Source organism: Heterodontus francisci, chromosome 5 (genome assembly GCF_036365525.1).
Source record: "Heterodontus francisci isolate sHetFra1 chromosome 5, sHetFra1.hap1, whole genome shotgun sequence".
NCBI lineage: Eukaryota > Metazoa > Chordata > Chondrichthyes > Heterodontiformes > Heterodontidae > Heterodontus > Heterodontus francisci.
Window position 1 is genome coordinate 67,608,865 of NC_090375.1, and position 17,483 is coordinate 67,626,347.

Genomic DNA, 17,483 nt, shown 5'->3' on the forward strand with positions numbered 1-17,483 from the left:
GCAAGTCTGAGGATTGGGAGCAGTTTAGAATTCAGCAAAGGAGGACAAAGAGGTTGATTAAGTGGGGGGAAATGGAGCATGAGAGTAAACTTGTGGGGAACATAAAAACTGGCTATAAAAGCTTCTATAAATATATGAAGAGAAAAAGATTAGTGAAGACAAATGTCTTACTGTCAGAAATGGGGGAAATTATAATGGGGAACAAAGAAATGGCAGAACAATTAAACACATACTTTGGTTCCGTCTTCACAAAGGAGGACCCATAGAACCTCCCAGAAATGTTAGGGAACCAAGGGCCTAATGAAAGGGAGGAACTGAAGGAAATCAGTATTAGTAAAAAAAAAAGTGCTAGAGAAATTAATGGGGTTAGAGGCTGACAAATCCCCAGGGGCTGATAATCTAGAGTACTAAAGGAAGTAGCCTCGGAAATGGTGGATGCATAAGTGGTCATCTTCCAAAATTCTATAGACTCTGGAGCAGTTCCTACAGATTGGAAGGTGGAAAATGTAACCCCTCTATTTAAAAAAGGAGGGAGAGAAAAAACGGGGAATTACAGGCCAGTTAGCCTGACATCAGTAGTGGGGAAAATGCTAGCATTTATTATAAAGGATGTGTGATAGCAGAACACCTGGAAAGCATAAACGGGATTGGACAAAGTCAGCATGGGTTTACGAAAGGTAAATCATGCTTAACAAATCTACTGGAGTTTTCTGAGGATGTAAGTAGTAGAATAGATAAGGGAGAACCAGTGGATGTGGTGTATTTGGATTTTCAGAAGCCTTTTGATAAGGTCCCACATAAGAGGTTGGTGTGCAAAATTAAAGCACATGGGATTAGGGGTAATATACTGGCATGGATTGAGAATTGGTTGACAGACAGGAAACTGAGAGTAGGAATAAACAGGTCTTTTTCTGGGTGGCAGGCAGTGATTAGTAGGGTACCGCAGGGATCAGTGCTTGGGCCCCAGCTATTCACAATACATATTAATGACTTGGGTGAGGGAACTAAATGTAACATTTCCAAGTTTGCAGACAACACAAAGCTGGGGGGAATGTGAGCTGTGCGGAGGATGCAAAGAGGCTGCAATGTGATTTGGACAAGTTGGGTGAGTGAGCAAATGCAGATGCAGTATAACCTGGATAAATGTGAGGTTATCCACTTTGGTTGTAAAAACGGGAAGGTAGATTATCTGAATGGCGATAGATTGGGAAAGCGGGAGGTGCAACAAGACCTGGGTGTCCTTGCACACCAGTCGCTGAAAGCAAGCATTCAGGTGCAGCAAGCAGTTAGCAAGGCGAATGGTATGTTGACCTTCCTTGCAAGAGGATTTGAGTACAGGAGCAAGGATGTCTTGCTGCAGTTATACAGGGCCTTGGTGAGACCACATCTGGAGTATTGCCTTGGAGGGAGTGCAAAGAAGATTTACTAGGCTGATTCCTGGGATGGCAGGATTGACGTATCAGGAGAGATTGGGTCGACTAGGCCTATATTCACTAGAGTTTAGAAGAATGAGAGGGGACCTCATAAAAACCTTAAAAATTCTAACAGGTCGAGACAGGCTAGATGCAGGGAGGATGTTCCTGATGGTGGGGGAGTCCAGACCCGGGGGTCACAGTCTCAGGATATGGGGTATGCCATTTAGAACCGAGATGAGGAGAAATTTCTTCACTCAGAGGGTGGTGAATCTGTGGAATTCTCTACCGCAGAAGGCAGTGGAGTCAAGTCATTAAATATATTCAAGAAGGAGATAAATATATTTCTTAATGCCAAAGGGATATGGGGAGAAAGTGGGAACAGGGTACTGAATTAGACAATCAGCCATTATCTTTTTTGAATGGCGGAGCAGGCCCGAAGGGCCGAATGGCCTACTCCTGCTCCCATTTTCTATGTTTCTATCAGTGGCAGAGAAGGGCGATATTAGGGAAATGGAAGTAGGCATTCAGTAATGAATCTAATGCCAAGTTGCATTGACGAACCTGAATTAGCACTTGAATGGGACCACTCCTGAGATACGTCTCAGTAAATCTCAAGCTCCCTGCATTTTCACATATATTGGCATTAAAATTTGGCAATTTCACATGGGAACACAAGTTTAAAAAAAGTTAACCATGTTGTGGTAGTGAGAAAAGATACAGTGATCATCTATAAAGCCATCCAGTCATGGTATAAATTAAACTTTTGCCTGCATGTTAGTTCCTTTGCCCATTTCTCTACACATCTTATTTACTTCTTTACTTGTGTATTTACTTTGAAGGACCACAAAGTGGAAGACTTCATTGGTTCTCCACTGTACTCAGTCCTCATCATCAGCTATGAGATGTTACTGCGGTGTCTGGAACAAGTTCAAAGCTTGCAATTTAACCTGATAATTTGTGATGAAGGTCACCGTTTAAAAAATAGTTCAATTAAGACATCCACAGCAATTCTTAGCCTCTCTTGTGAGAGAAGAGTGATCCTCACTGGTAAGTTGTCTTTAAATCATTAAATAACTGGAAAATGTTACAAGAACATAATATTCAGAGCAACCACACAGCTGAGTAACAGCTTTTCTCTTTAAAGCTTCACAACTTTGTCTTTTTTTCTAGATTGTAACTTGTATCTGTCATAATATAGCTTTGCCTTGGTCGGGGAGGAGGGGTCACCCTGCCTTTGGAGGCAGATCTGTAACATAAATGAAGCAACATATGCTGTAGACATGGAATATCACACAACCTGACTTTGCCTCCTTCCCTTGGAAACAAAGCACTCCCATTGGTTGCAAATGTAAATAACTTCCATAAACAGCACTGGATGATTCTGGTTGATATTTTGTTTTGGTCCATGCAATTTTTAAAATATTAAACAATTCTTAGTTCGAAGTGTAAAGTAGCCATCAAAAATATGCCAGTAGTAGAATGTGCAGCAAGTACTCGGCTAGTCGTTTTTCCCCCCCCAAAGTTCCAACCCCTATTGATCTGCAGGCAGCCCCTCTCAATTAGTGACATCGCTGGAGTGTCTCTGTTTCTGGTTAGACAAAAGAAATCAGCTATCCCTGCAAACAGCTTGGTCAGCAATCCCAAATCTATTGCTTCAGAACCCATGAGTGTGACCTGGCATCATTACCAAGAACAAACTGTCCTCTTCGTTATGGCAGCTTTGCAGGTTGTCTCAATCTTGTGTTATCTGAACTAGATCATTAATGTGAAAAGATAAATATGAAGGCTTCGCAAGTTAATTGTGTGTGTGTGTGTTTACTCTATCTGTGTAAGTTTTTGCTTTTGCTGTAACTTTGTTAACTAGTACATTTTTTAAAAAATGTGTTTTTTGTATGTAGGTACTCCCATACAAAATGATCTTCAGGAGTTCTACTCTCTCATAGAATTTGTGAATCCAGGAATCCTTGGATCGTCTTCCACCTACAGAAAGATTTATGAGGAACCTATCATCAGGTCTCAACAGCCCTCTGCAACGATGGTAGGAAGTAGTATTTGTTTTTTTCAATTAAATGTGTTCCATGTGTAAACTGCATTTCATAAGACCTTCCCTTCCTTCTGAAGACAATGATTCCTGTAAAGTACAATTCTAGGGGACAGTAGTCTTCCATTAGCTCTCCTAAAAAGCCATTCTTTCTGTATGAATTTGGAATGTGAATGTCTGCAGACTATTGAACAATGGACAACATCACAGCTGAGACAAATTCTACCTTTATCGATCATCCACAGAGTCAAACTTTCCAATGGGTCACTAAGTAGGAATCAGGAGAGGAAATTTGGACCAAAACACACACACACACACAAACAAAAACAAGAAATGCTGGATTCACTCAGCAGGTCTGGCAGCATCTGTGGAAAGAGAAGCAGAGTTAACGTTTCGGGTCAGTGACCCTTCTTCGGAACTGACAAATATTAGAAAAGTCACAGATTATAAACAAGTGAGGTGGGGGTTGGGCAAGAGATAACAAAGGAGAAGGTGCAGATTGGACCAGGCCACATAGCTGACCAAAAGGTCACAGAGCAAAGGCAAACAATATGTTAATGGTATTTTGAAAGACAAAGCATTAGTACAGATTAGGTGTGAATATACTGAATATAGAACATCAGCAAGTGCAAACCTGAAGAAAAACAACCTGAAAAAAACAGTGGGTAAGCAAACTGAACAAACTAAGATGAAATGAAATAAATGCAAAAAATGTAAAAAGGAATGCAAAAAAAAAGGAAGAAAAAATGACTAAAAATGAAAGTAAAGTGGGGGGCTGTCATGCTCTGAAATTATTGAACTCAATGTTCAATCCGGCAGGCTGTAGTGTGCCTAATCGGTAGATGAGATGCTGTTCCTCGAGCTTGCGTTGATGTTCACTGGAACACTGCAGCAATCCCAGGACAGAGATGTGAGCATGAGAGCAGGGGGGAGTGTTGAAATGGCAAGCAACCGGAAGCTCAGGGTCCTGCTTGCGGACTGAGCGGAGATGTTCCGCAAAGCGGTCACCCAGTCTGCGCTTGGTCTCCCCAATGTAGAGGAGACCACACTGTGAGCAGCGAATACAGTATACTACATTGAAAGAAGTACAAGATTTACTTGTACAATATTCACACCTAATCTGTACTAATGCTTTGTCTTTCAAAATACCATTAACATATTGTTTGCCTTTGCTCTGTGACCTTTTGGTCAGCTATGTGGCCTGGTCCAATCTGCACCTTCTCCTTTGTTATCTCTTGCCCAACCCCCACCTCACTTGTTTATAATCTGTGACTTTTCTAATATTTGTCAGTTCCGAAGAAGGGTCACTGACCCGAAACGTTAACTCTGCTTCTCTTTCCACAGATGCTGCCAGACCTGCTGAGTGAATCCAGCATTTCTTGTTTTTGTTTCAGATTTCCAGCATCCGCAGTATTTTGCTTTTATTTTAGTGAGGAAATTTGGACATTGAGGTAAATTCTGAGATCAAAGTCAGTACCTAATTGCGGTCTAACCTGGAGCCCCAGGCCAGTTTAACTCATTGCTGTGTTGGATGGTTCATTTACCCACAAAGCCACCAGATGAGCTCTACTTTACATATTAAGAGATAGTAAGACCCATTTTCCATTGAAACTCCTCCCCCTACAAGCATTTTGGCTTTTGCCTGATGACTATGAAGGAAAGCCAGCCGTTGGCTTCAAGGTGTTTGCCTGCTGTTCAAAAACAACAGCAAGAGGCCTCCACCTGCCCAGTCTGAATTGACTAGTGTAATGATGTCATTCCCACTTCATGAGCATGGGATTACATCAGGGGAAAACAGTGAAAGTACCAAAGGTGGAGACCTGGTACCTTCGGTCTCCAATCCTCTTTCCTCATCTTTGTGCACAGGCATAAGCAGAGGAAAATGAACCCGTTTATTGTTTTACACAAATTAATTCAATTTAAGAACTTATGCAAATATGCTTTTTGGTTCTTTTTAAAATATGATTTTTCAAATTTGGTATTCCTTTTTGATCAGTTAAAATGAAGTGCTGTCCGGTGCGTGGTGCATTGGCCCTCTAGCTTCATAATGGGATAACATTTCATCTGTTCACATTCAGAGTCGATTTTAAGTTTGAGCCGAGTGAGCAGTGCAATTACCTCAACCCTCATTCCTCTGACGCACTCTTCCTGACTCCAGTCCCATCACCCTCTCCCTGTTCCAGTTCCAGTTTCAGTCTCCCAACCCTATGCTGACTTCCAATCTCTTGCTCCCTAGTTTCTGCTCATTCTCTTCCCACTCTGTTTGTCTCTCCCCATAGCAAGACATTTCCATTTCTATTTCCCATCACTCCTAAGAGAGTGACTGCTCGGGAGTGGAGAGGGTGTGGGCTGAGGTGCAAGTTTAAAAGGCGCGATTCTCCCAGTCTGTTAGAAGCAGTACCTGGAAGTTCTTTTTTTAAATTTATTTGTTTACAGGATATGGGCATTGTTGGATTGGCCAGCATTTAATGCCCATCCCTAATTGCCCTTGAGAAGGTTGTGGTGAACTGCCTTCTCGAACCACTGCAGTCCATGTGGGGTAGGTACACCCACAATGCTGTTAAGAAGAGAGTTCCATTCTAACACGTGGCAGCCTTAAGCACAGCACAGTTTGGCCGGATGAAACTCTTGCCTAGATTGTGCTTTGACACCCCTGCATTTAGGGATACTAAAGCATACTGGTTATGTTAATGAACTAGTAATCCAGTGGCCTGGGCTAATAATTCAGAGACATATATGTGTTGAAATCCATCATGGCAGCTAGGGAACTTAAATTCAATTAATTAAAAATACCTGGATTAAAAGCAAGTATCTGTAATAGTGACCACTAAAATACAGAATTGTTGTAATTCCCCATCTGATTCACTAATGTCTTTTAGGAAAGGAAATCTGCCATCCTTATCCAGACTAGGCCTATATGTGTTCCCAGACCCACAGTAATGTGGTTGATTCTTAACTGTCCTCTGAAATGGCCGAGTAAGTCACTCAGTTATATTCAAGAAGGTGACACACCACCACCTTCTCCAGGACAATGAGGATGAGCAATAAGTGCTGGCCTTGCCAGGGACACCCACATCCTGTGAATTCATTAAATGCAGAACATGCACCGAGTGATCGTTGACGTCATCAGTGCAGCCAAACATTTGCCAGCTTGCCAGTATAAATGTGTGCACTGACATCACCACGTAATGACCGCGATTGCCACCTCCAATCCCCCAACAGTACCCTGCTCCCTCCCGCCAACCCCTCCTCAATTGCTACTTTCCGTTTCCTGCTCCTGACTACTCACCTCTACATTCTGCCTGCCTATTTCCCCCCTCCGTTACTCACGCCCCACCTTGCCACGCGGGGAGTGAGCGGCCAAGGGGGGACAGGCGACATGGGAGTGAGCAGCAAGCAGAGTGGAAGTGGCGACGCTGGGCCGATGGGGATGGGGTGTGATGAGGCCGGGAGCGAGTGGCCGGGGTGGTGGGTGGGATAGCAGCGAAGCTGGGAGTAAATGTCTGGAGGCGGGGGAGCGGTGAGGCCAGGAGTAAGTGTCTGGGGGTGGGGGGTAAGGGGCAAGGCCGGGAGTGAGCTGCTGAGGGTGGGGGGCTGCGAGGCCAGGAGTGAGTGGGGGCGTGGGTGCAAGGCAGGAGTGAGCGGCTAGCGGGGGCGGAAGCGGCGAGGCCGGGAGCAAGCAGCCGAGTGGGGGGCGAGCAGATGTGCGCGGGAGGGATTGGCGAAGAGAAGCAGCCGTGGCGGGAGAGAGCAGGTTACTGTTGAGGGTGGGATGGAGGTGGCATATGCATCCATTGAGGAGGTTTGGGTTTAATTTGTTTTTTGTGTTAAATTGAGCAGAGCCATCTTTATTACTGGCAGCTGCCTGAGACGTCGCCAACAGTGTCGTTTCAGTCGATGAGGCTGCATTTGCGCATGTGCCAGTAGTGCATCAACTAGTGGTTGCATTGTCAGCAAAAAAGCTATTTGCAACATCTGCCCACTGTAATGTGAGGAGACACTGAAAAAGAGATGATGTATAAAATAATGAAAAGTAGTTTTTAAGTTGGATGATGCTATGTGCTGAATTCCACAGAACTATAGAAATTTACAGCACAGATGAAAGTCCTTCTGTCCACCAGGTCTATGCCAAATCTTTGCTAAGATTAGTCCCACTGCCCTGATCTCTGCCCACTGCTGTTCCCCACTACTCCACACTATAGTGAGTTCACAGATGTACAGTTCTAGAGATTCTCTACACATAGAGTTCCTGATCTTAATATGCCACCATGAGCAGGCACCAAGTCCTTCCCTATTGACTACCCACATGTTGGTTGTTGGTTTCAGAGTGGCATTAGTCAGGGCTGAGCACAGGTCAGATGCTTACACCTTTGGTCAGGAAAGAGGTGGGACAAAGTAAGAAAATAGCATGAACAGGGGTCATACCTTCAAAAAAAGCAATTAAATCTGTTTGGTTGTACTAAATTGGGTTCCAAGCATCCAAATTAACCATTTAAGAATGTCATAAAAGGGTTTTGTTGTTGAGGGAATTTTCAGCACTGTACAAGTTTAACCTATAAAGCTGTTCAAATTCTTGGTCAAAAATGCTCATAGCTAGGCCTGAAAAGCTGGAGAATAAACAATGCAGTCTTGTTCGAAATGCCATCAATTCAGGAATTCTTTCCTCAACAGCTCAACATTCCAGCTTTTGCTCTTTTGCCATTTCTTTTTGTCTTTAGGATGAAAAGCAGTTGGGTGAAGAAAGGGCAACAGAGCTTTGCCGATTAACTGGGCTGTTCATACTTCGACGCACACAGGACATCATTAACAATTACCTCCCACCAAAGACTGAATGGATTATCTTCTGCCGCCCAGCTGCACTACAGCTTGAACTCTATCACAAACTGCTGGCATCCCATGCAGTGAAATCTTGCCTGCAGGGAAGTCTGGAGAACAGTTCCCACTTAATATGCATAGGGTTACTGAAAAAACTCTGCAATCACCCTACACTCTTCTTTAATACAATAAAGGTATTTGTTTGAAGTTCACATGGGCATTAACTCCCTAGCAGCCTAGTAAGTACACGAAACATGTTTGTAAGAAAATTATGCTGTGATGTATTTAGCTACACCCAAAGAATTTGCTTGGCCAAGAGCAGTTTTGAAATGTACTTAGTACTAAAGACAACAAGAAATCCTAACAATGTGACACAGAAATGGAAATCTCATGGGAGCTGCCTTTTAAAGCTGCCATGTCCCAGAAAATATATTTTATGCTTTTTAAGTTCATTATTTTAATGCTATCTTTACTCACCATGCAAAAAAAATTTCTTAGAAAGGTAAGAGGTGCAAAATGCAGGTTTAATATTTTCCCCATCCCTTCTCCAAAATTGTATTTAGGCACAAAGTTGAAACTAGGCATTAGGAAAAGCCTAGACAAGCGAAAGTCACCTCATGGGGACCAGTTCTGAACAACATTGGGTGGGTGGGGGAAGGGGGCCTGGCAGCACATTGTCAATCTTTTTATGAGACAAAAGAGGATAGGGAAAAAATGGCAAATACTTATATTAAAATGTGAGTGCATAGTAAGAGTTCTGTTCTAGTGAATAACTAGAAGATAACTATAAGCAGGAAGGGTTAAAATTCAGTTGTTCCCTGGTAACCAAAAGTCATACTTGAAAATGTGATCTGTTTACATTTTTTTGTTTGTGCCTGCGGAGATCAAGACCATGACCTGTGTATTTGACCTCTGCCCTGAAGTGCCCATTTTGGCTTAGTCACTGGGAGAAGCTAGCAGCACAGAATAAAGGTCAGAGGCTTGAGTAAATAAAATACACAAGTTCAGAGCTTGATATGAGCTCTGCAAATGTAAAAATAAATTAATTGCATTTCATAATGTTAACAATACACTTCCTCTCAAATATACTGTGACCTAGACACCTTATTTATGTCTCCTTCACTAATGGAGTGCCCATTTAATCACTCTCTTCATTCCATAATATTCTCTTTATATGTTCTCAAAGATGCATTATAAATTGAAGCGGAAAGTGTACTTGTGGAGCACTCTTGCCTAGAGAGGTTGCGTTTTTTTAAGTAAACCCTTGCTATTAAGGTTGAATGTTTAGCCCATTGGCTACTTCCATGTCCTGTAGTTACTTTTGGAAGTCTGCTGAGATTTTGATAGTATTTTTTAAAGCAGCCCATTAATCATCACCATATAAAGACATATGTCTTACCAAACACAATTACACAAGGGAGTCAGGGAGCCCCATGGGCTAAACAATGCATTACATTAGGAACCTCAGCAATGTGTGTTACTTTAAGCTTTGGGAAAATTAACTGGATATGTTTCATCAAAATGGCTGATTTCTAAGCAAAATGCTTCCTCTGCTTCCCTTGGAACATAGGAACATGTTTTGTTTTTGCAGACACACACACATTGAGAACCATTGTGTTTTTTCCTCACTTAAATCAGATTAGATTTTTTTTAAATTTTAAATGAAATAAGCAGAATACATGAATAAAATTCACAGTTCTACATTGTATATTTGTGACTTAATTATGATTGATGTAACAGGGAATGTAATTAATACCTTAGCAATCAGGGATTGAGTACAGTTCTGAATGAATAAGAGAGCCAGTTGAATATTGGAATCTTGTATTGAATTAACCTTTTAATATGTATTCAAAAAAATTAATATGTTGGGAATGGCAGAGGATGGTCCATTGAATACAGAAGCTGGTGAGCTGGAAGGTGAGGACAAGAGGGACCCTATCGTGGTTCTTTGAGGGCGGAAAAGGGGTGAGAGCACAAGCAAGTGAAATGGGACGGATGCATTCGAGGGCCCTGTCAAACACAGTGTGTGTGGGTTACTCCTCAGTTGAGGATAGAGGAAGACATATCGGATGCGCTAGAATGGCAGATTGCATTGTCAGATTCAGAGAAACCAGGAGAATAGAATAGAGTCCTTAAAGTTTTTTGCAGTCCATTTTGCTATTTGCCAATTTTGTGTCAAGCAAATTTTGATCTTGAGCTTTATGGCCAAGTCCAACCTCAAGAGTGAAAGTGTACTCAGCACTTTTTTTATTCTTTCATGGGACATGGGCGCCGCTGGCAAGGCCAGCATTTATTGCCCATTCCAAATTGCTCTTGAGAAGGTGATGGTTAGCTGCTGTAATTTGTGTGATAAAGATACTCACTACCAGGTAGGAAGTTCCAGGATTTTGACCCAGTGACAATGAAGGAACAGCAGTATATTTCCAAGTCAGAATGGTGTGTGACTTGGATGGGAACTTGCAGGTGGTGGTGTTCCCATGCACCTGCTGTCCTTGTTCTTCTAGATGGTAGACATTGCAGGTTTGGAAGGTGCTGTTGAAAAAGCCTTGGCAGGTTGCTACAGTGCATCTTGTAGATGGTACACACTGCAGCCGTGGTGCACCGGTGGTGAAGGGAGTGAATTTATAAGGTGATGGATGGGGCTTCAGTCAAGCAGGCTGCTTTGTCCTGGATGGTGCCGAGTTTCTTGAGTGTTATTGGAACTGTACTTATCCGGGCAAGTGGAGAGTATTCCATCACACTGCTGAATTGTATCTGTGGAAAGGCTTTGGGGAGTCCGAAGGTGAGTTACTCACTGCAGAATATCCAGTCTCTGACATATTCCTAACTGCCCTGAGAAGGTGCTGATGAGCTGCCTTCTTGACAGCTCAGTGGCTTACTGGAACATTTCAGAGGCCAGTTAAGAGTCAACCACATTGCTCTGGGTCTGGAGTCACATATAGGCTAGACCATGTAAGGACAGGTTTCTTTTCCTAAAAGACATTAATGACCAGATGGGTTTTTATGACAATCCGGTAGTTTCATGGACCCATTACTGGTGTACTCCAGTTTTATTTAATTAGTTGAATTTAAATTCCCCAGCTGCCATGGTGGGATTTTAACTCGTGTTTCTGGATCATTAGTCCTGGCCTCTGGTTCCTAACCCAGTAACACAACCACTATATCCAGATCTGAGGTACACCACATCTAACCCTTCCCCAATCTGAGTGTCTTTTATTACAAAGGGATTGGGGTATAAGAGTAAAGAAGTCTTACTACATTTGTACAGGGCATTGGTGAGGCCATATCTGGAGTACTATGTGCAGTTTTTGTTTCTTTACCTTAGGAGGAACACACTTCCCCTAGATAGAGGGGGTTCATCGAAGGTTCACTAGGCTTGTTTCTGGGATAAGGGAATTATCCTATGAGGAGATATTGAGAAGACTAGGCCTATATATCCTAGAGTTTAGAAGAATGAGAAGTGATCTAATTCAAGCACATAAAATTCTTAAAGGGTGTGACAAGGGTAGATGCTGAGAAAATGTTTCCCCTAGCTGGGAATCTAGAACACGGGGTCACAGTTTCAGAATATGGGGTTGGCAAGTTAGGACTGAGAGAGGAGAAATTTCTTCGCTCAGAAGGGTTGTGCATCTTTGGAATTCTCTACCCCAGAGAGCTGTGAATGCTCAGTCATTGAATATATTCAAGACAGAGGTCGATAGATTTTTGGTTACTAAGGGAATTAAAGGATATGGGGATAATGCAGGAAGGTGGAATTGAGTTAGAAGCTCAGGCATGATTTTCCTTGAGTGGCAGAGCAGGGTCTACTGGTCTACTCTTCCTCCTATTTCTTATGATCATATGTTCTTATTACTCATTAGCCTTAACCCATTGCTCTATATCTATAAACCAATTTCTATTCATGCTGTTGTATTTTCTTTTACAGTATAGGCCTGAATTTTTGCAACCTGCTATAAGACACCTATCAAGTGACGTCTGAAGATCATGTAAACTGCACTGATTGCATTCTCTTTATTTAATCTAATTGGCCACTTCTTCAAAAAACTTTGTCAAACATGACCTACCTTCAAATCATTCCATACATCTCTAAATGTTCACTAACCTTTACCTCAAATGATGGATTCTAAGATTTTCCTGGAGCGAAGAATGGACATAGACCCTGTTACAGCCAAACCAGAGAAGGGGCGAGAGGAGAACCTGAGACCCCTTCCTCACCTGGTCATAACAGTGGAGTAAAGGTCAATGACATTGACTGCAATCTACCTCATCTAGCAACTATTCTTATGAACCTCAGACAGTGAGCTACCAGTTAATTCCATTATGGACATACTGGGCCAAATAGCCACCTCCTCTGTTGGAAATTTCTGTGGTTCCATGTTACATTTGAGCCAGAAAATAGTGCCAGGTTTGATCCACCATTTGTACTGTTATATAATTGAGTCAGCTGACAGTATAGCTGACTTCAGTGCTATGGGTTAAAGAGGGTAAAATCAGCTATTTCCATTGCTGATCACCACCCATTGTTTCTGCTGTAATTTGCACTTGTGTGGTCATCAAATACAATGCATCCATAATGGAATTAACTGGTAGCTCACAGTCTGAGCTCATATGAAGAATAATTGTTAGGTGAGGTGCAGATTGTAGTCAATGCCATTGACCTTTACTCCACTGTTACGATCAGGTGAGGAAGGGCTTTCAGGTTCTTCTCTTGTCCCTTCTCTGGTTTGGCTATGACAGGGTTTATCTTTTAAAACACAGTGATTTTAGCTTACTACCTCAGTGAGCCCTTGCTCACTGCACTCTAATTGCAAATTAACTAATCAGACAGGTTTTCTTGAGTTTAAATAAGATGTAAGTTTATTGGCCTTATCACTCTAACCCAGATTAAAATTACTAAAAATATGCGATGCATCCACTCATAGGCATATGAGAGGCACACACACAAATAGATACAGAGGGGAAGAAAGAGTTAGGGGGGTTGGAGTAAAGATTGTAATATATGGAATACAGATACGGTTCTTAATGTCCATGGTATAATGTCCTCAATTGAAGTTAAGGTCTTGAAATCCTTGATGAGGCTACATGCACAATTCCAGGCTTGCTTCTCTGGTACCAGAAGGCCGAAGAGAGGCTTTGTCTGAAGTCTTGAAGTGTAGAAGCTGCCACTGTGATTTTCCTGGTTCTTTGCTGGAGAGAGAGACAGAGAGAGATGTCTTCCTCTTGAGGTTCAGAATTACAGTCTGTTTCCTTTCTGTGAGGCACAATTCAAAAGCCCCAGTCTTACCAGCAGGTAGGTCATGTGACCATCTCTTTGTTTGAAACAGCAACTTCTTGGAGGATTGTTGGATTTCAAAGTCTTTCAGACATGCTCGATGGGGGATGGAGTTTGGCTCCTAAAAAGTCAAAGGGTGTTGATCACCACTATTGCCAAGACCAACCTTGCTAATTGAATCAAGCAGCACTCCCATTGTCTCTCTGTTCAATTGTCTCTCAGCTATTAATTGTCTTCTCAGAATGCAAATGTGCAACCATGTTTTCAGCTGTTCAGTTCTGCTTTTCTTAAAAAGTTATTTGCAATGTCTAGTAAAAAGTTTCAAACGGTGTCCCATATGACGAAATTAATATGTTTCCATTTGGCAGGTGTGATTTCCGTCATACCACCATTATTCTGGAGAAGAAGGGAGGAACTTTAGTTAAAGGGAACAGCTTCATAAGAGTATTTATAATCAAGATTCATTGTAAAAGAAGCTTTGATACTTCAGCAGCTGGTTGATTGATTACAACTGTATCAGGACGATAGAAAAATATTCTAAAAAGGGATTTAATTTTAAGAGGTTACTGTATCATCATTTAAATACAAGAGATAATTTTCCAACTTTGTGCTTTGCATTTAAATAGTTGGAAAATAATGTGTAGCACGTGCCGAATTTCTGATATGAACTCCCAGCAGGTAAGGCTCCCTATTAGGCCAAAGTCTGAAAATTATCCCTGTTGTATTGTTCTAAGTGGGAAACTACAACTTGGGATCAAATATCTTCTGTGAAATGAATGAAAACCAAGTCTGTTAATAACTGAAAGTCTGTAACACTAAGGTAACTTGTTTCTGTCTCTTTATTGTCTTAGGGAAAGGAGATACACTCAAAAAAACCTGATTTTAACCATCAGTTGGAAATTAGCCCTTATAATGATCTGACTGGCTTATTTCCGATAAACTATGAGTGGGACACATTTACTGCAAAGGATTCGGGGAAGCTACAAGTACTGATAGATATTTTAGCAAGCATTCATGCACAAAGTTCATCTGAAAGGTAGGGAGTAAAAACTTCTATTTTTGAATTGATGGTAGCTATGAAAACATTTGTGCATAGTGTTTTCCAAATTTTAACTCTCAATGGTCAGTCACACTGGACCAAGGTGTGCTACTTTTCTTTTTAAAACAAGCTCATTTTCCTTCTCTCCTTGACCAAGACTCCAAAGTGTATAACTTTAAAAATCATTGCTTTGAAAATATTTCACGACTTGCCACAAAATAAATTTAACATGACATGCTGACAGCTCATTAACATAGAATAGAATTTTACAGCACAGAAGTAGGCCACTCAGCTCACTGTGCTTGTGCTAGATCTCTGGAAGAGTTTTCCTTTAGTTTTATTCACCTGCCTTTTCCCCAATCCATTTAAATATATTTTTTGTTGAAGCCATTATACCACCACCCCTATTTCTGGTTGAGTATTCCATGTCATAACAGCTAAAAATTCTCCTAAATTCTTCCTTCACTCTTTTTTGGTGATAATAAATCTAAGCCCTCTAGTTGCCAACTTACTGACTAATGTAAATAGTTTTTCTCTCTTTACATCAAAAGCCATCACAATTTTGAGCACCTTCACCACCAATCCTCCAAAGAATCTTAATTTCTGTAGTGTCTCTATATACCAAAAACTGCTCATCCTTAGTCGTCTTCTAGTAATTCTCTTGACATCCTTCCTAAAATAGAGTCTAAAATTACATAACGGGGTAGAATTTCTTTGGAGGTTCCCTGACCGTCCACATTCCTATCCTCTCCAAAGCCCTTGAACATGTTGTTGTCTCTCAAATGTGTCTTTTCCATGTTTGAATCTCTCCTATCAGGTTTCTGCCACAGTACTGAATCGACTCTTATCAAAGACACAAATGGCATTCTGACCATCACTGGTAAACTTTCCCAGTGCGATGCCACCACCAAACACATCTTCCCTTTCACTCCCCTAACAGCATTCCAAAGAGACAGATCTCTCCGTAACATCTTGGTTCACTCCTCAATCACCCCCTCTTCCCTTCACATGCAAGCGCAGGCGATGCAACATCTTCCCCTTTACCTCCTCCCTTCTCACCGTCCAAGGCCTCAAACACTCCTTCCAGGTGAAACAGCAATTTACTTGCACTTTTTTCAATTTAGTATACTGTATTCGTTGCTCAAGATGCATTCTCCTCTACACTGGGGAGACCGAACATAGATTGGGTGACTGCTTTCTGGAACGCCTCCATTCAGTCTTTAAGCATGATCCTGAACTCCTGGTTACCTGTCATTTTAATTGCCCACTCCACTCCCACTCTGTTCTCTCTGTCCTCGGCCTCCCATGCTGTTCCAATGAAGCTCATTGTAGGCTCGAGGAACAGCACCTCATCTTTCGATTAGGCATTTTTCAGCCTTCTGGACTCAACATTGAGTTCGACAATTTTGGATCATAGCCTTTGTCCCCATTTTTATTTTTCATTTTTTATGTTTTTGGACAGCAGCTGTTGGTAATGACTCTGCTTTCCCCATTTACACCTCCTCTTGACCGATCTTTTGTTTCTTCATTTGTCCTGTTACCACCTCTTTTTGCCTTGCACCATCATTCCTTCTATCGTTTAGTTAGTTAATAGTCTGATGAAAGGGCACCTCAGTCCCATGGAATGCACATCCTGTTCCATGTGGGAACTCTAGGATACGAGAAGTACGTGCAAGCACGTGTGCGGGAAGTGTCGTCAGCTGGAAGAGCTGGAGCTCCAGGTGTCCGAGCTTGAGCAGCAGCTGGTATCACTGCGGTGCAGCTGCAAGGCTGATAACTACATGTATGGCATGTTTCTGGAGCTAGTCACCCTGAAATATAAGAGTGTGCAGGCAAAGGGGGAATGGATGACCACCAGTCAAGGAGAACCGGGCAGGTAGTACAGGAGTCCCCTGCGTACATCCCGCTCTCTTCAGTTCTGAATAACAGCAAGGGTGATGATTCCTCTGGGGAGTGCAGGCAGTGCCAAGTCCACAGCACCATGGGTGGTTCAGCTGTAAAGGGTGGGAGGAGGAAAATCGGGAAAGCAATAATGATAGAGGATTCAATAGTTAGGGAAAAAGACAGGTGTTTCTGTGGCTGCAGGTGTGATTGCAGAATAGTATGTTGTCTCCCTGGTGCCAGAGTCAAGGATGTCACTCAGTGACTCCAGAACATTCTGGGGGGAGGGTGAACAGCCAAAGGTCATGGTCCATATAGGTATAAAGAACATAGAAAGAGGGATGAGGTCCTGCAGGCAGATTTTAGGGAGCTAGGAAAGAGAAAAAATCAGGTCCTCAAAGGTAGTAATTGCTGGATTGCTCCCAGTGCTACATGCAATAAGAGGATGGACAGATGAATGTGTGGCTGGAGAGATAATGCAGGAGGGAGGACTTTAGATACTGGGACATTGGGACTGGTTCTGGGGAAGGTGGGACCTGTACAAGCTCTACTGTGATCACAATATTGTGATATTTAGGTTAGCTATGGAAAAGAACAAGGAGCAATCTTGAGTAAAAATGCTTATTTGGAGGAGGGCCAATTTCAGAAGTTGAGAATGGATCTGTCCTCGGTAAATTGGACTCAAGGATTGGCAGACAAAACCGTAAGCAAACAGTGTGCTGTTTTTAAAGAGGAGATGGTATGAGTACAGTCGAGGTACGTTCCCATGAGGAGATAAGTTAGGGCATCTTAAGCAAGAGCTCGCTGAATGACAAAAGAAATAGAGAGTAAGATAAAGCAGGTAAAGGGTACATATGACAGATGTCTGATTGATAATACAAATGAGAACCAGGCTGAATATAGAATGTTGAGAGGGGAAGTGAGCAAGGAAATAAGAGGGGCAAAGAGAGAGTACGAGAAGAGACTGGCAGCTAACATGAAAGGGAATCCAAAAAGTCTTCTATGGGCATTAAAATAGTA

General features: G+C 42.1%; 1 protein-coding gene across 2 annotated transcripts in view; it reads left to right on the forward strand.

The window, feature by feature from the left end:
- The window catches only part of rad54b (RAD54 homolog B), a 246,674-nt gene that overhangs the window by 203,258 nt on the left and 25,933 nt on the right, over positions 1–17,483 (forward strand). For both annotated transcript variants that reach the window (XM_068031594.1, XM_068031595.1), the window contains 4 exons: positions 2,255–2,462; positions 3,314–3,453; positions 8,175–8,465; positions 14,395–14,579. In XM_068031594.1, coding sequence (XP_067887695.1) covers positions 2,255–2,462; positions 3,314–3,453; positions 8,175–8,465; positions 14,395–14,579 — 824 coding nt within the window. The remainder of the gene's footprint in view (positions 1–2,254; positions 2,463–3,313; positions 3,454–8,174; positions 8,466–14,394; positions 14,580–17,483) is intronic.